The sequence below is a fragment of the Carassius gibelio genome, chromosome A1, assembly GCF_023724105.1.
Source record: "Carassius gibelio isolate Cgi1373 ecotype wild population from Czech Republic chromosome A1, carGib1.2-hapl.c, whole genome shotgun sequence".
Classification (NCBI taxonomy): Eukaryota; Metazoa; Chordata; class Actinopteri; order Cypriniformes; family Cyprinidae; genus Carassius; species Carassius gibelio.
In genome coordinates, this window is record NC_068371.1 from 21,620,963 (window position 1) to 21,646,007 (window position 25,045).

The following is a 25,045-nucleotide window of genomic DNA, read 5'->3' on the forward strand; positions in this document are numbered from 1 at the left end:
TTATGTCTCTCTCTCCTCGCATCCCCAGATAAATGTCTCCCTGACAACCTGTGGGGATGAGTGCATGCCGGATCCAACATTTCTGTTTGTTCATTAGCACGAGTTTCCTGTGTGCTCTATCACTGAGTGGATTCTTCAGATCTGTGTGGACAATGATGTGAGCATTACAGTCAACTGTTTTCTTCATGTTTTCATCTTGTTATGCTTCGCCTTAGTCATTCTGTTTGCAAGACTGATGCGGTCTGGTAGCCCTTCCAGTGGTTGTTCGATTCCAAGTCTTGATAGACTACCTTATTTTCTTCACCCTGCATCCATAAAGCTGGGCTCTGTTGCAGACATCTGCTCTAGTTTACATAGCATTGCATCATTCATTGAAAATGCAATGTAATTGCAGTTGTCTGACCTGTTAGTTCATGTACTATTGCATTCAATCTATAAAGAGAAAACTAGTTTACTGTTCAGTTTGGGGTAATGTAAACAAAGTTATTGGTAGCACTTTATTTTACAGTCCTGTTCCCCATGTACATACTATGTACTTATTATAGTAATTACAATAACTATGTAATAACTAGGTACTAACCCTGAACCTACCCCTAAACCTAACCCTAACCGATGTAGTTACCTTGTGTTACCAGAACTTTCTTAGATAAATACACTGTAAGCACACTATAAGTACATGTAAGTACACATACTGTAAAATAATGTGCAACAAGTTATTTATATTTATAATGCACATAACTGTAATGATCCGAGGTTTAAGGATCAGTTTAAATCTGTAGTATTGCATTTTTATTTTTATTGGCAGTAGCAGTTTCTAGTAGCTGTGATAGGCACTCCAGTTCTCTAGTGTTCATTTAAAGGATTGTGCCGGCTCTTCATTCCACCTGCCTCTCAACTGCAAAAGAATTGTGGCCTTTGTCCAAGCAGCTCTCGGTACTATCTTTCCTCCCTGTCAATCAATGCCACTTCTACTGATATAGGGTATACGATAAAAGTCTCTGCACTTGCTGCGAGATGTTAACAGTTATGTACAATACAAGTTAATCAAGTTCAAATTATAAAATCAAATAAAAAATGTTTCTTACAAACACACAGCTTTTCACTTCACCAGATGTTAATTGGTGGTCTGGAGTGGTGTGGATACTTGTGGATTATTGTGGTGTTTTTATCAGCTGTTTGGACTTTCATTCTGAAGGCACTCATTCAATGCAGAGGATCCACTGGTAAGCATGTGATGTAATGCTACATTTCTCCAAATCTGTTCCCATAAAGAAACTACATCCTGGATGTAGGTGAAGGTGAGAACATTTTCAGTAAATTTTCATTTGTGGGTTAACTATTCCTATAGGTCCATCATACCCCTAAACCAAAAATGCTGTTATTAGAAGCATTGATATATAGGGTGTTCTGTATGCGTGTGCATTAGCATTAATAGAAAGATCCAAGTGTGCACAGCAATATTGGGACGTTTTGTGGTCTGTTTTTTTTTTTTTTTTTAATGGTTCAGGCTTGTATTCCATGGAGCCTCTTCCTGTTAGCACCCGTCTGTTTTCTAAATAGGCATAAGGTCTCACTTCTCCAATGACTAACTGTTCCTCTATTACTCCAAAATATCTCCTATTCTGATAATGAAGGAGATAAATTGAACTGGAAGTTCTCTAGGATTATCTAGGATTGAAAGGTCTTTGCAGGTACTCTTTAACAGCTGAAGATCCATAAAAGATTGTTTCAGGGAAAATATATTAACACTTTCAGCATGTGTAAAACTTCAGTTTGGAACTAACCAAAATGCATGAGCATATTCTCAGAATGAAAGACAGAAACATTTCATATTTTTCATATTTCTTTATAAGAAAAAATATGAGGTGAGTTAACAATAGTTAATACGAGAAAAAAGCAAAACAATAGGGCATGTTTTAATATTTGATAAACATTTGCATGTCTACAGTATATATTTGTAGCTACATCAGTCCCTGATATCAAAACTGCAGAGACAGGGATAGTCTTATTCATTCATTCAGTAACAAGGAGAGAATCATACCTGCACCATTGGGTTGGGGATGGTAGAAGCGTGTCAAGAAGAAACACTTCTTTTCACCCTAGACCCGACATAGGTCGTGTGTTTTTATTTTTACATTTTTTTTATATATTTTTTTTACATTTTGGGCTAGTCTATATATGTACTTGGAAATGTAAAATTTGTCTTAATATAATAAGATATATTTTAATACAATGATTAAAAAAAGATCCAGATATGTTATGGTAAGTCTGAATGGGCCAAATGTTCTTAAACCCTAAAGCCAAAGAGACACTTAAGGGGCCCTTCACATAGGGTGCATTCTTGCGTTAAATACAGCTAGACAGGGTGACAGAAATGACCTGAAAGCTGGTTTTTAGCGTTCCTGTAGCTCAGGCATGCTACCAGCAATGCCTAGGTTATGGGTTTAATACAATGTTTACCTTATACAATGTATACCTTGAATCCAATGTAAGTTGTTTTGCCAAAAGCATCCTGCAAATTACAATATATACAAAATAATTTCTTCAAAAAAATCTCAAAATCTTTCACAGATGAAAGTCATACAGATTTGTGTAGACATAACAGTGAGTAAATTAAATCCGAATTGTAATGTTTGGATGAACTATCCCTTAAAATGCACCTTTAATAAAAACAGCAAGGGACAATAGCATGTGTCCAGCACATTTATATTGACCAACAATTAAAAAATAGGGAAGATGGAAACAAAAACACATCTTGTGTGAATGGCCATTAAGCAGTCCTCTGGCTTTGCCAATGTGTGCTTGACAGAATGGAACATAGACCACAATGGGATTCTTGGGGTATGAGCAACGCAATTTTATTCTAATATTATTTGCAGAATTTAGCTTAAGCCTACTTTTTCTGATTGTCAAAAAGTTGTTTTCCACTCCTAAAGAAGCCACAAACTCTGAAGACTATGACGATGGGAGGACTGATCCACCCCACAGTCTGGTGCCAGACAAGAAATGTCTGGTAATGAACACTTGACTGCCTCCAAGGAATCTCTGCATGTGAGAGAGTTTAAGAAAAGGGGTATTCCCTCAAGCACGAACCTCAATCTCTTTTTTATCGCAAAGTTTCTTTACCATCCTCTGAGCTCATGCATGATTTAACCACTGTTCTGACTGATTCTCTAACAGGAGGATGTTGAAAGGTTCTCTCTAGCGTTCTCTTCATCCTTCTAAAACACACAGACCATCTTAGTCTAGGTCTTTTTATATTGTATCAGCCATGCCCTCTTCCATTTCTATGCATTGGACAGAGTGTATCTGATCCTTCTAAGGAGAGTCATAGCATCATATTTTTGAGTTTGACTGTCTTAAATCTTTGCATCCATGAAATATTCATCTTTTGAGTCCCATTTGGGTGAATTTCTCACAATATGTATTTGTCAGCGCATTTACTTGCGTTTAACCTACATTAGCCTCACCATGCATAAGGGACTAGAGGGAAAATAAGAGTTGTAGTAAGTACTGCAGAGAGAGTTGCCATGACTCATCTCTCGAGGGTTCTTCTGGGACAACCTCGGATGGCGCAGCCATAAAAGGGAGCGTGTGCTGCATTGGCTCAATAAACGCATGCACCTGCTGGTAGGATAGTGTAGGGAAGTATTTCCGAGACTGAGGAATTTCAACTGTGGTATTTAATGACAGGCACTTCAAACCGTTGTCTCAATCTTCTCAATGATCTCAACCATTGATTTGGATGGTGACAGTAAAGTGCACTCATCCTGATCCCAGAGGCTACCAGGACTGGAGTCTCCATCGGTACTCAGCTCATCATCCTCTTCTTCCTCATCATCATCATCCACAAAGAAGTCCTCATCGCAGGATTCCATGTAGTGCAGACCAAATGCATTGATTCCAGAGTCTTCTGAGCTGGAGGGAGAGGAGCAGTGGTCCATTTTAGGGCCTGAGCTCTTCTCGTTTGGTTGGCTGTGCTTAATAGTTGGGCCCACCTGCCGTGTGTGCTTGTTAGTACGTTGGGGTGCAGGTTGAGGTGCCGGTGTTTGGGGTCGGTGTGTAGACTTTGGTGTAGGTGGAGGCGGCCTTTGCACATAACACATCTTTCCATTGATACGTTTTACCATGTAATCATCCACAAAGAGGTCAGAGATTATACAGAACTCAGGCGACTCTGGGCAGGGTGGAGCCTTGAACTTGGGGGCTGTCCTGAGAAAGCGCTCGGTCAAGGAAACAGACAGGTTCATGGTGAGAGTGTGACCTGAGGGGGCAACTGGAACCGGCGTGCTGGGAAGTTGGCATACACTGGTCATGGGTTGGTAGACATATTTACCTGCAAAAAGAAAAATAGCAGATTTTACCTTTTGCTCATGCACATGCATGTGTAACGAATACAATAAATGCCCCCAAAACAATTCTTTCTGAGCAGCCGGAGAAACTGGTATTACCAACTGAATGTGAGAGAAGTTTCTAAAAAATACATGCCAAAAAAGTGAGGTTGAGCAAAAGTAAATAAGTTCTAGCTGAAAACATAAATTCAAATCCCTTTGGACAGTTGATATAGTCTTGAGCTTAATATAGACAGTTGATATAGTCTTGAGCTGTTAGTTATTTGTTTGCTGTACTAGTGATAGCTGTGATAGATGTTCAACAATCAAAAAATCAACAATCACTTTACAGACAGTAGAGACACACAGAGCCTGTGGCAGGCAATTCAGACCATCACTGACTACAAGCCCCCACCACAGGCCTGTGATAATGACACATCCCTCCCGAATGCACTCAACCACTTTTATTCCCAGTTTGAAAGGCAGAATGACACACCTGCACAAAAACTGCCCATACATCCCAACGACCAGGCACTCTGTCTGTCTACAGCCTTCGTAAGGAAGACCATATCTAGGATTAGCCCACGCAAGGCTAGAGGTCCTGACAGATAACTTTAACACCTCGCTGAGCCAGGCTGTCATCGCCACGTCTTAAATTCACAACAATCAGGTACCAAGTAAATCACCTGTGTCCTGTCTAAACGACTACCGTCCCATAGCACTGACTCCAATCCAATCACAGGTGCCCCACAAGGCTGTGTGCTCAGCCTGCTGCTCTTCATGCTGCTGATCCATGACTATCATCACAGAGGATTTCACCTGAACCACCAACACCATGTCCCTCTCCAATAAGGCACAACAGCGCCTATACTTTCTTCACCGTCTAAAAGAGCATGTCTCCCTTCATCCATTCTCACCACTAGGTTTGGGATATTAGACGATGCCATCATCCATCACCGATGGCTGACAGACATCATGATGTTAAGCAGACATTGTGATTCCTTCCCCCCATCCCTTCTCCCACAGTCTGCCGCATCCCAGTTCCGTGGTCGGAAAGGAAATGAAGTGTAATACAGAAAAAAATGCATAATCATGGGCTACTGTATATAAATTGCAGGCATCAGGGAGCCGCTGCTATGGAAACCACTTTTGAATGCGCGCTCTCGTATTACTTTCACTTTCACCTTTGAGTTTTGCAATCACAAGGACTCTATACTATATAAGCAGCAGTATTTACTGCCATTTTACAAGATTAGATGTTTGTCATTGATGCAATAATTTGCCATCATCCTCAGTCATCTCTCCTTACTCTGTTTAATGGTAAGTGAACTTTCATGCACTGTAATTCAACAGGCTATCGCCAGCAAGCGAACCTTTTAGTGGCTCCGAAGAAAACAATATTTGTTTCATGCTTCGGGCACACCCCGCTCCCGCCCCCCAAATTTCATAGTCCATCACGATGTTTCACTGTAGATGCCGATGCACATTCTACAGGGGGACCATAGAGAGTGTGCTGACCAGCTGCATCACTGTCTGGTATGGGAACTGTAGTGCAGCAGATCGCAATATGCTCCAGCGGACAGTGAATACAGTGATCATCAGTGCCCCTCTCCCCTCCATCCTGAACATTTTCCTTACGCGATGCTCGTGTAAAGCCAGCCAACATTATCGTGAAGGACCCCACCCATCACCTCCCACAGTATCTTTCAGCTCCTACCATCAGGAAGATTGTCCCTAAACATCAGAGCCAACTCAGGCTGTGAGAGCCCTGAACTCAAATCACCTGTACAAACCACCTGTAGTAACACACTCTCCTCTATGCACACAAGACAATTTTCACACACACTGCTGTGTGTACATAACCCCACAAAAGACTTAGTAATATGTGTATTTTTTCATGTTCATGCACTACAAATCATCTTGCACTGTTCCCCAGCCAGCTGCTTGAGATACAATGTTTCTCTTTGCACATGTTCAATATTATGTGAAGCATTTATAGTCAAAATCTGTCAGTAGGTTAGTTGTGTATAGGCACAGTATTTAAGTGAAGCATTCATATAGTTTATATTTTTTAGTCTTTGTATAGGTAAACATATACATTACCATATTTTTCGGACTATAAGTCGCACCTGAATATAAGTTGCATCAGTCCAAAAATATGTCATGAAGAGGAAAAAAAACATATATAAGTCGCACTGGACTATAAGTCACATTTGTTTAGAGCCAAGAACCAAGAGAAAACATTACCATCTACAGCCGTGAGAGGGCGCTCTATGTTTTCAGTGTAGACTACAGGAGCAATGAGCACCATAGAGCGCCCTCTCGCGGCTGGAGACAGTAATGTTTTCTCTTGGTTCATTTCTCTCGGTTCATCTCAAATTAATTTTGATAAAAAAAAATCTCCGATTTATTTTTTTTTAATTCGATTTCCGATTTTTTTCCGACCCCCCCCCCCCCACCCCCTACTTAAGGAAAGCAATAAGTACAAACAGCAGACAACTTAAAGCTAATTTAGCTTTTATTTAATCAAAAGTAGGGTTGCCCCGATCACGATCGGCCGATCGTTAATGCGCTTCTCGTCAGTAAAGCCGGTTTTCTAATCAGCGGTAAATTCCCTCAGGTGCGTGATTTCACATCGAGCAGCTGTTACTACACAGAGCCGTTTGTCAACTGAGAAGCTCCGGGGAGCTAAAAATTTGAATTAATTCATTCAATCGATTTTTCGCCCAGGCCTAAAAAATTGTAAAGCTGTTCAAACTTCATGTTCACGGGAAGGAGGCGGATAATCAAACAATACTTTAATAATAAAAATAAAGAAATAACAGCGCGGTAGCCCCTCGCGGACGACTACCATGCACAAACAAAAACCAAACACAACTAAAATCCAGGCCTGGTCCTCTCTCATCCTTCACTGTCGTCTCTCCTGTTGTATATCCTTCCATCTCCTCCGTGCTCATGCTCATCACAGAACAGTAGTTATTTTAGCATCACTGAGTGCAGTCTCATCTAAAAGCAATTCCACTGCATTTCCCCCGTAGAGTGAATAGAGTTTGAGTTCGAGTGCTAGTATCTCAAAGGCAGAATTCCCTACCAAGATAGAATAGATTCCTTGTTCTGGAACATTCTGAGGCCCAGCTGGCTGTGAGGCTGGAGAAAGAATCATTTCTATCTAATGCGAATCTCTAGATGACAAAAAGAAGTCTGGTATCACAGATATCTGCTCCAAAACACTGTTTTCTGTAAAAAAGCACACTTTTATCTGCTCTATCCAGCTTATTTTCCACCTTGTAGATTTACTATTTATCTCAACCCCTTAGGGAAAGCACCTTGAATTTCCAACAGCATTGATAAATGTCATTCAACTGTGGCAGTTACTGACAATGAACCATAATTACCAGCATCACTTTCAGGTTCTGCTTCTCCAGACTGACAAACGCTTCTCTTTCTCACTTTCTGAAATTAGATAAACACTTACTTTCTCATTATCTTTGTCCTTGACTGTGCAACTTATTTCAAGACTCTCAATCCTGGGTCTGCTTTAGATGTATGTGCAGTATATGCAATTTGTAAATTATGGGAACAGAAACTGGAAGGGGTTGTATGGAATATACATTAAAATGTGTGTGGCTCATTGTATCAGGTAAATGGCTTGTGGTACTTTCCGATCCTTTCCTTCTCTTTCTCTTCCACATTGCACTCTGTCAAGTACCTACTGTCCTATATGATAAAGGTAAAAATGGCAAAAAAAATATATATATGTATATATATTATTAAAATAAGAGAGCATTTAAAGGGAAATAGGACAGAGAGACAAAAAAATGTACAGGGACACTTGAATGAATATGAATTATATGCACAGACATGACAAAAAATTAATTCAAAGCATATGACATGGGGAATTGACTTAAATATGCTACCTATATGCCTAGATTCATGTTAGCTGTGGTAGAATGGCATGTTCATCTGGTTTTGATAAAAAAAAGACAGAGCTAGCCTACTTAACTGATATTTAAATAAAAAGAAGGAAAAAGGCTTGCCCCAGAGTCATAAGAACAAGAGCCAATAACCTCTAAGCCCACTATTCAGTATAGTTACTGATCATTTTTGTGACCATGCCACTTTCACTTTTTCTTCTGCCAAGCTAAAGAATTTGAAAGAAGGATGAATGTATCTACACTACAATTGCCTCCACATTGCAATGGATCTGAAATAACAAGTGTTTGCAGTCAGGTGTGAAATGTCAAATGATAGATGCTTTGAGGCCTGTACAGAAACTCTTAGCCACTAAGAAAAAAACTATCCCTCTTAATAATCACATCAACATCCTGTCAAGAACAAGTATTCTTCTGCCACTCTAACTGTTACTGGCCTGTCTGTCTTATTAGATTAAGCTTCACAAAAGTAAAGACATTATTAGGAACAAAAACATTCATACTGCCTGTAAAAGTGTGTTTATATCCATCACTATCCTTCAGACAGAGTATATGTTATCTGATCTGATGTCGATGTGTTGATGTGAGTAATGCAAATTAACAGAAGAGACTCAAATAAAACATAAATAGTGTTTAATCATTATTAAAGTAATTGTGCTGCTGACCTTAATGTTCCCATGAGTTCCCAAATGACATTTATTGTCCTTTATCAAGAATGTTACTTGTAAGGCCATATATAATTTTCACACACTGTACATAGATTCTCTAAGTATATAACATAAATAAACTCTCCATAGTAAAATACGTATGTATAATATTTGTATGATGATTTTTATATGCTATTATATGTAGCAATAACATGTAAAAAAATATATATTCTGTGTATGTAGATTAATTTGTATATATGTTTTGTAATAAATGTTTTAAATACACTTCTTTCAGATTTACTTATATAATTTACTTATATACGTATGTGCACACATATTTGTCCAAAAATGTATTATACATAAACATGCACATTTGTATGGTATGTATATACATACACAGGGCCGTTTGAAGGAATTTGGGGGCCCCAAGCAAAATGGACATAGAGCCACCCCCCCCCCCCCCCCACACACACACGCAAAGCCTACAGGAACCACAGCATAGCCATACAGTTTAAGTTCACCCGCACTTTATATAAATTAAGAAAAGTTTACAGTGCAAATACTGCTTGAAAAAATAGTTTGGTGGGAATTCAATAGTGATTTGCACTGTTTTTTTCTTCTTCTAATAATATGACAGCACAAACTTAGTTTAAACTCTGGGCTGAGCAGGATATCAGCTATAATTATAGAGCTTTTGGTACCTTGTGCTTTATAGAGGAAAAATCAGCACTGAGAAGTGATGCATCTGTTGATGTTGAGGATGAAGTTGATGGTGTAGCTGGGAAATAATTGAAACAAAAATCTGAAATTACCTGTGAAGTACGTTTTACCATTTCACTGTTAGCATATTGAAAGAGGTCACTATTACCAGCTCAGGGGTGCGTTAAATGAACAACTAAGTTTCCTTTTTTAGATTTTTTATTTTTTTTTAAATGCATAGAATGCAATGCATACATAAAAAAAAACATTTAATTATTAATAATTGTTTCTCTGTCTGTACTTGTACTTTGAACAATGACAATAAAGTTGACAGATGAATTAAGTGCATTTAAGTGCCATTCAGGTGGGTTTTTAAATAAAGCATTTTCTGAGATGCACATTAAACACCAAACATTAATTTATCTTTTAATTATTGAAAATTAAGCAAACGAAAGTTTTTGTTAAGAGCAGTCCTGTAGATGTTGTTCATGTGTTCACATCCTTATTTAGTGAGACATCAGACGCGAGACTGAAATCACCGCGAGCGTCACCGCGCGCTTCTGCTCCTTTCATTAACAGAGACACGCAGAACATGCAGGATTCATATTTAAACAGACTGTTCCTGCTTAATATTTACAGATATTAGTCTGTATCGTGGTTTGATGTAAGTGCAATGACCTATTTTTAATTCATTCATTCAAAATTTGGCAAATTACGTGTCATTCTGCGTTAAACTGTAAATTCCGTTTTTATGACTGGATTCCGCGATTCTTGCAATCGAAACACGCCACGACGTTCTCTTTATGTTTGCCTGAGCCCTCAAATCAAAACACTGCTGACTCCTTGCATTCTGCGATTTCTGATCTGCGTTTTCCTTATCCCGTAAAAAAAAAAACATATTACAGTAACCATATTCCTTCCGTTCGAAAAAAAAAAAGCAGAGATCACTTGACCTTATTGGCCTGCTGCTGTCAGCGACAACTGAGAGGGGCCCCCTTGAGGGGGATCCCGATAACAGTGTCATTACATGTTACTGCATTGACGATCAAAGGGGCGCTCACACGGTGTCGTTGCATATTATTCTTAACCAGTCGTTGTCTTGGGGCCCCAGGTCAGTTCGGGGCCCCAAGCAATTGCTAGGTTTGCCTGCCTTGTTGCGACGGGCCTGTACATACATACATACATATATACACATATATATATATATATATATATATATATATATATATATATATATATATATATATATATATATATATTAATATATATTATTTTTTTATTATTATTATTAAATCTGTTGAAAGCTGCTTGAAAAAGACTATAAATAATGAAAAGCGAAACATTTGAAAGTAGTTATAATAGGCCACCAGTGAGTTTTCATGAGAAAATCATTGTTGTATAGACAAAATCAGCGACGTAATTGGGTCATTCTGCACATGACAGATATAACTGACCATGTGTCATTGACCGTATAATGCAGTATATTATAGGCCAAGTACAAATCAATAACCATGTGACGGGTTAGCAGTCCATGCCAAGTGCTAGGAGGAGAGCACTACCTAATTGAAAGCTTACCCACCCACACCATTTACAGCAAAACAGAAAGCTTCAGAGCTGCAGAGTTTCCAGTCTGTTTTTGATGAAATGATGAAAGCTAATGAAACTGGAAACCACTTTTAGACATGCGGGGCATATGAATAAATGGGATTTGAGTGATCAAGCAAGTATCGCAGTGAGTTTTATCAGTGAAGAATCACTTAAGGTCCATATGAGGACATGTAAAATCTCTGCTGACTGGAAACCACTCAATATGTGTCTACAGATAAGAACTGCTCCTGTGAGTGTTGGTATCCTTATTTTAAAATTCTTGTGCTCATACAAATATTATGCAAAAAAAAAAAAAAAAAGCTGAATGTACAATCAGGGTTTATAGGCAGACATGAGCAGGACTTTCCATATCATCTTGTTTTACAGAAATTAGAGCTTGAGACTTTTAAACTTGAATCGAGGCACAGTTTTGAGTAATTATGAATTTGCATTTACAGTACTTTAAATGTTATATTGTCCTAATTACAATTACTTATGACTATGACCTAGCTCTAAATAAAATGTCATTCTACAAACCAGCAAGTTCTACAGTATACATTGCTCTTGAGAATTGAGAAGTCCATTTTAATTGCAAACCAATGACTTGGACTTGGTCTGTCTACAGTATTACTTGAATTTGAGTACTCTGTTTTATTGTATTTTTATATGTGCTTTGGGCTTGGTACAGCAGGTTTATGCTAGTTTTGTGTCGGTTTGGTGATTAATCACCACCTAAATCTAGTTGGTGATTTTTTTAAAGTTTCTCCAAGAAATCCTTTTTGGTTAAACTAGTTAATTCTAGGATTTTGACCAGTGGTTCTTCTCAACACGTTTGACATGCTCAATGTATAGTGGAAAATGATTACTTCTCTCCAGTTTTTTTCGTTTCTTTTCTATACAATTAAAATCAGTGGGGTCCAATTTTGCTTGGACTATCCAAACAAAATAGTATGGTTTGAGTAATGACTGCCATGAACAATCCCTTTAACAGACAAATTCCAATTCCATGTTATTGTTTTCTGGGGTACACCAAAACATGAATTTTGAAAAATCATTGCATAGGTCTTCCCTATTTGAAACCAGCAAATTTTGCGGTTCAAAATGACTTTAAAAAATAACCTATGGGATTGTAAAGACATAAAGATTATTAAATAAAGTCATATTTCTTTATTTTTGCCTGGATGTACACGTTAAAACTTCTCACTGTAAGAGCCCTACTTTCTCTCTTCTGATCATATACTTCACATAAATGGTACTGTAAGTGGCTGCCAGTAATATGGAGGAGTTCATTTTTTGTTGCATCCTTAAAATAGAATCTCAAGAACCGTGAGGTTGGTTCCCACTCAGACTGTGTGAGATGCAAGTCTTGATAAAAGGTTAGGAGAGAACCCTGATTAGAAAAGTGAAGTCACAGATGAGAGGAGTTGAGCTCTACACTCCTACAATCTCTCTGTCCTGCTCATCTCTAATTACACATTGGACTGGTCTCAGAGAAGTGTGAAGGTGGGCTTGGATGAAGACTGATGATGAAGGACTTGAAAATCCCTTAGTGTGAATCAATCGTCAGGATTAGACAGGCAATGCCATGTTCGCACATCGATCTCGGTTCATCTCAGGTAGAACATTCACTCTTAGTCTTTCTGACTCTCTCCCTCTCAGTTTCTGTGTCTCTGATATGTTTCCTTGGCAGTCAAGACTGGCTTCAAGAACAGACTGAGCATCATCTCACGCTGTGTGCATATTTACAGTTTTAGAGTGCTGTTTATTGAGGAGAACACTATCCATCTGGTTTATATTTTTTATGAATAATATTTATTTAAAGTTTGTTTGATTCAGACTCGTGACCATCATCACAAATTATTATTATTGTTTCTCTAAATCCCATTGGCTACTGTAACTGTACAGACAGATGACCCTGCGGCCCCTGGTGATCATTTTAAGGCTGGGACACACCAAGATGATGGTTGGACTTCGGCAAGCATCTGTCGGGCTAGTTTTTCTGCTGCTAGTTTTTCCACGTCAGCTCATATCGGCAGCAGTTTGCCCAATTCAACATGTTGAATTACTGTAGTTTAGGGCCAAGAGTGAGAAATCTAATTGGATCTTCAGGTTAGTGAACGAGCCAATGCCTGAGAATTAAAGCGCAAGTGATGAAAACAAGCAGTAAATGCCGGCGAAACAGAGAGAAGGCTGTTCTGATGTCAAGTGATCTTACCCAAGCATTCCAATATGCAAATATTTTCAAATATGAACTGCTTAAAATGAAGAAAGTTATCAACATAATTGATATTCAAAATGCTTTATTTGCTTTCGTTTATCTGCGTATATCTTGTATAACATTGTTTCCGTTTCCCCTTTTGAATGATGACTATATACTATTGACAGCTGCTGATATACAGTAGACAGTCCTCTCACGCAGATGCATAACACGTGTTAGTTTACAGTCGGCTGTAGTCTGAGCAGTGTGTTCAAGCACAGCTTTGTGGTCAAACAATGCAGAATTTGAAAGGGGTCATATGATGCGATTTGCATTTTTTATTTTTCCTTGGAGCTCTTGGTGCATAAAGAAGATCTGTAAAGTTGCAAAGACTAAAGTCTCAAATTCAAAGAAATATTTTTTATAATCTTTTAAAGAGTCAAACTCCGATAACAAATGCAGACATGGTTTTACGAAAGTTTACGCAGTGCAATACGAAAGCGCAATACACAACGCGACACAACGCAATGCAACACTTTAAAAGACAGTATTAGTCATTATAATCAGTAATTATATCCCCCTGGATGTAACAAATCCATAGAGGAGAAATAATAATATACATTGTATGGAAAATAATGTGTTTTTTTAACCTTAAACCACATAAACATATTTAATTACACCAAATAATGTTTATTTTTAACAACATCATATGACCCCTTTAATAACTCGGACCAGGACTATAATTCAAATAAGATAATAATAATAACACTATTATAATAAAACGCGGTGAATTTTTTGAGTTTAGTTGCGTGAAGAACACGTTCACAAAGGGAGGTCATTCGGAACCTCACAGACACGTTCATGCATTCTGGGCATTTTGTGCAGATAGCCTATAAGTCGTAATAATATGAGATAAATGAAATGCAGAAATGCAGAACATTAATAACAACTATACATGTTCATTTACATGACGTTATAATGAGTGCACTGTTGAATTTTTAGGGTTTTGCTGATGTTTAATGTATCTTTTAATCAAAATGTAAAACATTATCTACCCCTTTTGTATCTGCAAGGCGTCCGTTACACATTTTCCCTGTTAATGTAATCATAACTGTCGGATGTCTGACTTGACTCTGGTGATGTAATTTGCCACCCCCCAAAACACACGATTCGCGTATAGGTCGAATATCAGCAAGATTCAAAAATTCAGATTCAACTATGAAAATCCTTAGTCAGGGACAACCCCTAGTTTTGGCATTTTTGAGGGATGTCGTTCATTTTAGATCTCAGAGACATCTTGAGGATGCAAAAAAAATAATAAAAAAATTGAAAATAAGTACTAAAACTGCACACAGCAGATTTAGTGCACTCTTAAAAGCATCCTCTATGTTTTGAAGTCCCCAAACGGCATATCTTTCTGCTAACCTTTAGGGAGGTAAACAAAAACAATGCCTGCTGTGTTTACATGCACCCAAACAGCAAAGACAAATAAAAGACAGAAAAAGAGGAATATGAGAGTAGGAAACATCAGAATTCCCAAGGGTCTAAAAAAGAACTCCTCTGAAAAGATATAACTCAAAGGATACAGCCAATCTGTATTCAGTTATTCACTCCTGCAAATATGTATAAATACATTTATAACCGCCTCTGGGCTTTATACTGTACAGTGTGTGAGACTAAAAGACAGTGGTATTGTACGGTATCTTGGGATCAGTTTGCGTGTGTGTGTGTGTGTGTGTGTGTGTGTGTGCGTCTACAACATAAAATATGTTTCTCCTGAACTTTTTTTATTTAAAACATAGTAATGTAATAAGTGGGAAATGGTAATAACTGATGTTTTTTTTTTTTTTTGCCTAGGGTTTATTTTTGGCATAATGGTCCACTAATTGTACTGTATTCCTCATTTATATAGTGCCCAAAACAAGCCTGACAGCACACATAAAGAATCACTGTATAATAATGGTATTATCTTTTCCGGGTCATGAAAGAAGATACAACTCTAGCAATTCAACTCACAAGTGGAGCAAATGTCAGTCAAGCTCCCAAGACTAACCTTGTGATTCCATTTTAACCAGCACTGTTTCTGCCTGAGAGCCTGTGCTGCATCACACAAAGTATCAAATTAATATTTAGCATGTTTACATAATGCTCATAGTGTTGCGAACATTAACATCCTCCCTTTAATGAGAAAAGATAATGGCTTAATTATTGTGACAAATGAACTTTACAGTTACAGTATGTTGTTGTGTCTGGGTACACATGGCTTTGACACTAATATAATAATGTATTCCTGTAGTGGTCACAACCTACTAGTACAGGAAGTTGAATTGGAATCTTAATTAGAATGACAGCAATAGGACACAAAATATAAATAATAAAATCATTAATTTAGACTTAGTTGCCTATTTGTGTCCTGTATAATAGCCTACATTTTTCTGAATAGAAATATTTTTTTCTATATTTCTCTAAACTACACATTTTAATTTTGCAATACAGTGCATAAAATGTCCTGGAAACACAGATTTTCAGGAAATAAAATTAATTCTGGGATTAAAAATTATTTTCAGAAAGAAAAAAAAAAGTGAGTATGTGTTATTCAGTGAAAAATCAAATATATTATTAATTATATTATTAAAATTGACACTTTCTGGTATTTTTCCAGCATGTTAATTTCTTTCGGTTTCAAACACTGTTCATTTTATTTCCTTTATCTCAAATTGGAATTCTGCATCCTGTTTGTACATCAATTTAAATTCAGGAAGTGAATTCAGAATATAACTGACATTCTCAATTTAATTTTATATGATGGGTGAGTTTGATGTTGTACTTTGTCATTTTATATTGAGTGAAATGACCACTATCGATTTTTTTCTCAAAAAAATTGAAAGGTTGAACTTTAAAAAATCAAGTCAAAGCTAAGACCTTGAAGCTAGGAATAAATTGTGCTGACATTTAACTTAGCACCAAGCCCAGACTAGCGCTTGACCTCTGACAGAGCTATGTGAACTCTCTGTCATATCCTGATTAATTTCTTTTTCAACTTGTCAGACAAAAAAATATAGAAATTGTTGGGTTTGTTTAAGAAATCCAAGCCTCTGTTTCCTGAAGGGATGTGCACAGCTGAGATGTGAACTGAAAAACAAAGTCAGGTACAACAGAAGTTTAACTGTTCTGCTCCCAGTGTTTGAGTTCTGAAGTCAAGCTATGGGGGTTTTCTCAAAGACACAGTTTAGCCAAGAATGGTTTTGCATAGTGCTCCAATCTGCATAGTGGCTTGACAGGACATCTCTTTCATAATTTGTCATAGTGATGCTGCTCTAATCTTAAACAGGAAACGTGACTTAAGAATCAGACAGTCTGTTGGCAGAGGTACCATCCTGAAGCAACTGCATATAGAAATGAACAAAAACCTAGCGACCTCGTTGTACTGTCCGCACACATTTGGGGATGATTATTTCACAGAGGTCTCAGGAATCTAAGGAATCTGCTCCCTCCTGCACAGTCACATGACATTTTGTTAGCCTCACAAAGCCTGCCATTTTTATCAGACACCCCTGACACCAGAAATGGGCTGATCTTATCGCCACCTTATAAAGACATCTTAGCACTCATCTTTATTCGTCTGTTGACTTCCTCTATGCACATTCATTATTGACATGTTAGACTAACTCACTTCTAGTACCTTAGCAAGTTTCACTTCAGCTATAAAGTCCCTCTGAGTCTGCTTTTGAGTTAGATACTATAGTGGATAATACTCAGAAATGTTGGCCCTACTGAATTTTTCCATTCAGCTTATGTCTAATTAAAGCTTGATGGCTTACTTTATTCAATAAATGAACTAAGAGTTTTAACACTAGTGACAAATATAACCATGTGACAATTTCTCGTAAAAGAAAAAGATGGCTTCAAGAAAGTCTCAAAACACACATCATTAGACTCAATTTATAGAGTCAATGTAAAGGTCAATTTATACTTATAAATATTTTTGAATTAAATATTCACACAGTACACACATTAAACAATGTTAGACCTCGTACTACTTATAAAAACAAAATAAATAACTTAATATCGATAAATGTAATTAATGGGATTGCTAATTCCGTGAACAGTGAAATAATTTATAATTAAACAATTGCATATTGCTTAAAACAGTGTTAGGTTAAGGATCCTTGGGTTATATAATGTTAATTACTTCTTCATTTAGATTCCTTTGATGTTTGGTTTGGTTTGTCAGGGACAGGTTTTGTGAAAGAATTTTGCATATTTTTCAAAGCAGCTAATGTTCATGTTTAGAATACTCTAGTGTCTATTGTGTAGTCCACATTTAGCAGGATAGAGTTGATCTATAGGATAGTTTACACATGGAGACTATATAAATCTACCAGCTGAAATTTGCTATTTATTAAGCTATCTTTTTATATGAGAATACTGTATATAAAGACCTATACGAAAAGACAAAATAAAAAGAAAAAAAAAAGAAGAAGAAAAAAAAAAGAGACAGCTCCCTCCACCGGTTGTATAAGGTACATGTGATCACCGTTATCTGTCTATAAGATAGTAAATTTCAAGTAATTTAATCGATTTTTAAATATAGCTTAGACGAGCATAAGTGGGGCCTAAATTCACGACGTCATTTCTTAGATCATCAACTCGTTTAATATTTCATAAGTGATACAAACGCAAGATTGCCCATTACTCTGAGAATATGAAATAAAAAAAGGCTTATGGTCTAATAAAAATTGACTACATATCTATCAGATTACAGGGTAATTAATGTCTGATTAGTGAAATATATTGGCATATATGTTGCATTTTGATTACTGTCATTTCAAAGCACTGTAACTTACATTTTAAGGAAGGCTATATTTTAAAACCATGTGTTCCAGCTGCAACAGTAGCCTACACATACTGTAAATGACTACTAGTGAATTAGTGTAAGATTTTACCGTGGTTAAATAATTATAACATTTAGAACATTTGACGATACAGAGCTACTAGCAAGACCAAATAAACCAAAGAACTCTTGAAAATCTTTTTAGCAAGCTTTGTCTTATACACATACATTTTCCTCACATAACCTCGCAGCCACTGGTGAACTGTTAAGAGACCCATTAATAAAATCCTGTGTGTGTCTCGAGACATTCGATAGGCTACTATTTATTCTGTGCAACTGATAGGATCATCCAGGTCTCCCTGCTGCTGGAGAAACAGTGCGTGTACTTACAGTGGCACCAGCCCAGATGACAGCACCAGTGCAGCTTGAAACACTTCCCGTGACTGTGTGTGGCGCAGATGGATAGTCCATCACAGGGCAGAAAGTCCGGTCTCCCTGCGCACCTCCTCGCTAGAGCCTGAGCTTCATCTAACTTCTCACTCTTCTGTCCGCCCGAAGCGGCCATCGCGCACGGATCACGCCGACAGAGCCCTCATCAGCAGCGCCGAGCGCTCCGGGAGGATCAGATGCGCTCAGCCTCGGCTGTTTTCAGTCCGACACTAAATAAATGAACAAAAGTGGAGATAACGCCCAAGACTTCGGCTATCCAAAATCCACATCTAATTCTTATACAAAAACATCTCGTTTCCGCTCGATCTGCCTCTCAACCCGTTACTTCAGCACTAGAGATCGCCGTGCCAAATGTGTCCGTATAAACAGCTTCAGAATGACACAGAGCTGAACTGGATACTTATTGTAGAACACGGATTTTCCTTTTCGCTCTTGCGCCGTCGATCCCCGCCTCTCTCTCTCTCTCTCTCTCTCTCTCTCTCTCTCTCTCTGTCTGTGTGTGTGTGTTTTATGAATGCATGCGCGCATTTCCACGCATTGACTGTAGGATTGTCAAAGAATTGTAGTCTGTAAAAAGGGAAATTTTAAGAATGTGCTAAATGGAACCCGTGTCCTGTAAGATCTCGAAACAGACGGATCCTCTAGTAACTTCATCAAAAGGAATTTTTTGAGGCACTATATGAATTTGATACCCGAGGCAATATGAAAAGAGTTTTTGAAGATTAATCAGAGAAATTACAAACAGGCCTACTTGCTCATTAAATACATTTATCTTAAAATACTAAATACTAGTGAGAGAAATCTACTGCAATAACATTTAGTAATACTGGCATTACACATAAAAGAAAGAGAAGTGCTTTCCCCTACTTGAACAACTTATTAACAACATATTCTTTAACCCTAACAATATATCCAATTCATATATTGATCCATATTTCTTTGTTCTCTTAAGACACAACATCATTTTATGTCTCTTTAAGTATTTAATTACAAATTATTGTTATTATTATTTTGTCAAGCAAAATACAAAGTACTCAGAAGTTCTAAATATGTATTTTAAATACATTTCATTAAAATACGTCGTGTCTTTGAGATCAATGAAGTATGTTCTAGTATGGTGAAGTATTATGCGATACGTCAGCTGTGTGTGTTGCAGAATCTATAAGGAGAATGTCAGAATGTTTTCAGACATTGGCTGTGGATATGAAAATGTTTCGGCTTTCAAAGTTATAAGAACAGTCATAGAGGGCATCTGTCCTCAAAGAGTTACATTTTCAAAGCTGCTCTATTGTCAGCAGTTTTCAGGAGAGGCTCACCCAACTTGTTCCTCATTCAAAGCCACTGTCGACAGTGACTGACTTCAACGTTAGACCACATCAAGGAGAAAATTCCAGTGTCTTTTTAAGTCTCTCAATGGATTAGGTAGTGTGGAACAGAACGGTCGAGGCCACATTATAGCATTGAGAGTACTGCACTCAAGTTACTTGCGGGTGATCTTTTATCAAAAGATGAAAGAAAAAAGTGTGAATGGAGAAATTCAGCTCATGGCATGAACAGAACAAACCATATTTAATCCAAAGAGAAATTGATTTCACAGCTTTACAAAAAAGCCAATGAAGTTGAAAGAGTATTAAAAAAATACTTGAAAAAAAGCTTGGTATCTTATTAAAATGAAAGGGAAACGGAGGATTGCGCAACTTTCAGCGAAATGCTGCAAGAAAATGGCAGGATGAATGCATCTATCAATAAGAATAATTGCTTCACATGTGCTCAGCCTTGAGGAGCAGAATAATTGCACAGCTACTTGTTCGCATGCATTGTTTACAATCTTTCTCTTGACCTCTTCAACTTTAATTACATCTCGTTCTTTTTCACCTTCAACTGAAATGTCAATATACTGTCTCTAGGGCAACAAGGAAGTTATTCATCATTCAAAGGTGTCACTGGTGTTAACAGTATTTATTTGTTTTCATTGTCTTGTCAGGGAGCAAAACCTCCCCAATGATAGTAAAGACTGTTTTCTTGCCTCTCCAGACCCATATTGCTGTCTCTGACTCTCTCTAGAATAAAAAGTGAAACACACATGCACACAGCCACTCATACACTTATAAGCTTCCATTAAATTGGTAACATCCATAACCACTTTTTCAGAGACTGCAGGCAGGCCACGCAGAATGGTAGGCTGTGTGAAAACTGTAAAGCATAACAGATATTACAAATGCCTCAGTATTTTTTTTTTACACCTCTGCCCATTCACACACAGTTTACTGCCCTTGAAACTGTGACTGTACTTCAAAATTTACATCGAGTCTCTCCTTCCATTGTAATATGTATGATTAGAGAAAATACGGTTAGCACAATCTGTCATCCTCACAGATATGGGTTAAGCCAGAAAGTCCCTCAAACATTTGCCCAAAGGACAATCACTTTTCCATCACTCACTCTCCATATTTCTGAATAAGCCCCAGGCCACAGTTATTCTCCGTGTTATTGCTTTGGCGTTCTTTGTCAAAGAGAGATTCTGCTAGAGGCAGAGAGATGGGAAACTTTCCTTAATTCATTTCTTTACAGAAAATGTCCCTCATGCGACTGCACCCTCCGGAGTTTATGCAGAGTAAGATATCTGAGATCGGAATAAAAGTGGACAGAATATTTTGGGTTTTTCACACTGCACTTAACCCTGGGTTATCATCTTTTTAAACCCTGCTAAAGCAACGTTTTTACACTTGTAATTTGACCATTGGTTTTAACCTTTTGTGGGTCTGGCACTATGCTGCTGAAGATGCAGTGTGAAGTAGTTGTTTAGCAACAACCAATCAGAAATTGAACAGCTTGCCGAATTAACAATTCATATGTTTTGTACAGTCACATAGACTTTCACATGTTTCAGCTTTTAAGAGAATGTCAAATGAAATGTCAAACACTGACGGGAAAACTGTCAGCTGGTCTGAAAAATAGACTTTATGTATAGGTCATAGTATAGGTATAGTTATCTATATTTATAGTTATCTATAGTTTTAATCCTAAGGTTTGAAAATTCAGTTATTTCAAGAGGTCGTGTGTTGTGTTCATGCAGTAATTGACCCCACAAATAAACCCATGGTTTACAAATGTGCAGTGTGAAATCTTGAAACCATACCCAGGATTTATTCCTAATTCAGACTGAAGTCTGAAACATGAAATAACCCAGGGTTTAGAATAACCTAGATGGATTGTTACCCATTAATTAATTCTGTGTTACAAAAACATATCTACTTTTTTTTTATTTTAACAGAAATGTTTTTCCAACATTTTTTTTTTTTTACCTATATCCTGGTACCAAGTTCTTCAAAAATAAGATTTTTTTTGATCCATGGAAGAAATAAACACTTTAATGTTTGGAACCACATAAGGGTGAGTACATTTTTGACTGAACTATTTACTCTTTTAACTTTGATAAGTCCCTCTGAGTGTAAATTCAGTTTCTGTTTCACAGTGAATCATCTTCTGTCAGAAAAACATTTGTCATTTTTCCTAATCGTCAGCTGCATTCACACTTTGAATACTTTACGGATTTCAATATATATTAGATTAAGCAGACTATGCTTCACCAGTTTGTTGAAACTATTTCGATCACAGTCAAGGCCTCAATACAGCTCTTCGCTGAGGATGTAAGAGTGGGTGTGTGGCTTCTGCTGCAGCTTTGGTTGCTTTTCTGTGTTGAGGTTGAGAGAAGGGCAGTGTGCCATCTCTGCTCAGCACTACTGCATATGCTTCTGCCAGAGACAATCTGAGCACATATGAAACTAAATACATCCTGTCATGAACCTCTTCTTGCTCTCTCTTTCTCTGATGGAAAAGACCTGTTGTGTGGTGTTGTGGTGTGTATCACGTGCTGACTTGACAGTGATACACAGTGACAGAGAACAGAGGCATGCATATAGTGGCATTCTAGTTTTTTTTTCCACAAACACTATACCTCCTAGTACATAATCAGGTAGCAAGACACATTTACATTTATGCCTTTAGCTGATGCTTTTATCATAGGCAACTAAGAGAAACAACAAAATTTGCCAAAGTCCCAATGATAGGCATAATATATTGTGCCAGGTTTATTAGACAAAAAGAAAGAATAAAAAAACCCCACATAAACACAAATTCAAATATCAGTGTTTGCTTTAAATGAACGTATTATTCATGATGAAGGATTACAATAATCTTTGCAATGTAACATATTTTGATAGAATTCTTTTCCCAGATGATTTTCTTTTCTGGACTGTACGTGAATTTATTTTATTTTGACTTGAATATGATTCTGGTGTGTGTATATCATTTATTATATGCTCTGGGAATATTATTAATCACTTATGACTATTATAACATATCACAATCTGATACATACAGTACATGTTTTGGGGGTTTATGTGTTTAGCTACTTTTGAGGTATGCAAAATCACGTTTATTAGATTTTAAATTGTAAAGACATTTTTAAATGAGAAAACTAGTTTCATGAGCTATGAAAGAGTAATCAATAAAATGTTCTATACAGTAGTCAGCTTTACCTAATCCTCATGCAACTGATGCTTCTGTGTCTTGGCAAAGATGCCACTTCTGAAAATCATTAATTTTATGATAAAGCAACAACAAAGCTTAATCTTTCTTTTGCATGTCACGCACTATGCTGGGAAATGAACTAGAACAATGATTTCAGGCATTCCAGATTTGTAGAGCTCAGCCTCAGGGATCATGGTGACAATAAATCATGAGATAAACTCGCCCTCTGATGTGTAGAAGATGAATGCACTGAAACTGAGATTAAAATTAGACCAGGATTTGTGATTTAGACGTTGTGTCTGATTGAATATTGCCCCCCTTGGATGCTCTTTGAGTCTGTCACGTGAACATAGGGGTGGGGATGTATGTCAATATATAACTACCAAAGCCTGCAGCAATAACTATATATCTAGGGTAAAAGCACTCTCCTCCACACACTCACATAGCAGAAACACATACATTTTTAACATTTGAGAGATCTTTCTCACACTCAGACGTTGAATTTTATTGAACAACTTCAATATCACATTTGCTATCATCCACCAAACACACACTGCCCGAGGCACTGAGATTGTTATTGGCAGGATGGTTCATCTCTGAATCTTTTCAGTGTGTGTAACGTTGTCTTGCTTTCTCAGTGTAATGAGATCTAGACAGGAATTGGACCCTCAGCTTGATGCAGAGTTATATCCATCACCAAAACTGGGTTACACACTTCTATTTCAGCAGTGCAGCATCCCATCTGGGGAAACCCCCATCTAACACGATCCTGTGAATGATTTTACATGCTTGCAGTACATGACTGCTCTCTTGCTCCATCCTGATCCTGAAAATAAAATAGTATTACTATAATATATATAGAAATAAATATACATTAGTATTACATTACATTAGTTTTTATTTCTATTAAATATTTATTTTTATCAAGTTGTGGCTTTTTGATGATAGGCTTAATAACAGCCAGTTAGAAGGTTTTGGGGACATATCCTAATGACAATGAGGAATTAATAATAGTCAGAAGAGGATCTATGACTTCTGGAAGCACCTCTTTTAAGAGCTTAGATGGTATAAGGTCTTACATACATGTTGTTGGTTTAGATGATTTAACAAGTTTATACAATTCTTCCTCTCCTATAGTAGAGAATGAGTGGAACTGTTCCTCAGGGGGTCTATAGTGCACTGTCTGATGCGATACTGTAGCTGACGGCTGAATGGTTGCAATTGTATCTCTAATAGTATCGATTTTAGAAGTAAAGTATATACTGTAAAGTCATTATTACTGTGATGTTGGGAAATGTGAACACTTGATGCTTTCTTTTTCATTAATTTAGCCACTGTGTTGAATAAATACCTGGGGTTATGTTTGTTTTCTTCTAAAAGAGAAGAAAAGTAATCGGATCTAGCAGTTTTGAATGCTCTTCTGTAGGATAGGTTACTTTCACGCCAAGCAATACAAAATACTTCTAGTTTTGTTTTCCTCCAGCTGCGCTCCATTTTCCGAGCTGCTCTCTTTAGAGGTACGAGTATGCTCATTATACCATGGTGTTTTCCTTAACCTTTCTTAAGCATAAAAGGAGCCAATGTATTTAAAATGTATTTAAAAGAAAAGAGAGAGTCCATAGTTTTTGTTACATCATCAAGTTGTTCTGAGGTTTTGGATATGCTAAGGAATGGTACAGTGTATGAGTGTGCATACAGTATGTCTGTGTGTGAACATGCTAGCAAAGCTTCTACTGGAGGATTTAAAACTCTGCTTTGGATACATCTTTTTAAGATTATTTAGGTAAAACTAGTTATGTGGTGGGGTAATATCTAGGTACTGTAAAAATAAATAA

The 25,045-nt window shown here is 37.2% G+C and overlaps 1 protein-coding gene across 1 annotated transcript; it reads right to left on the reverse strand.

Moving 5' to 3' along the window:
* Positions 1-1,842: 1,842 nt before the first annotated feature.
* LOC128015618 (UPF0524 protein C3orf70 homolog A) lies at positions 1,843-19,118 on the reverse strand. Its single transcript, XM_052599630.1, has 2 exons — positions 18,618-19,118; positions 1,843-4,336 (listed from the first exon to the last, which is right to left on the reverse strand). The coding sequence occupies exons 1-2, from the start codon at positions 18,790-18,792 to the stop codon at positions 3,699-3,701; spliced, it is 813 nt and encodes a 270-aa protein (XP_052455590.1). The 5' UTR covers positions 18,793-19,118; the 3' UTR covers positions 1,843-3,698.
* Positions 19,119-25,045: the final 5,927 nt, after the last annotated feature.

Coding starts and splice junctions, on each gene's coding strand:
- LOC128015618 (XM_052599630.1), bottom strand. CDS start 18,792: ATGGCCGCTTCGGGCGGACAGAAGAGTGAGAAGTTAGATGAAGCTCAG. Junction 4,337..18,617: donor TCATCTGGGCTGGTGCCACT/GTAAGTACACGC, acceptor TTCTTTTTGCAG/GTAAATATGTCTACCAACCC.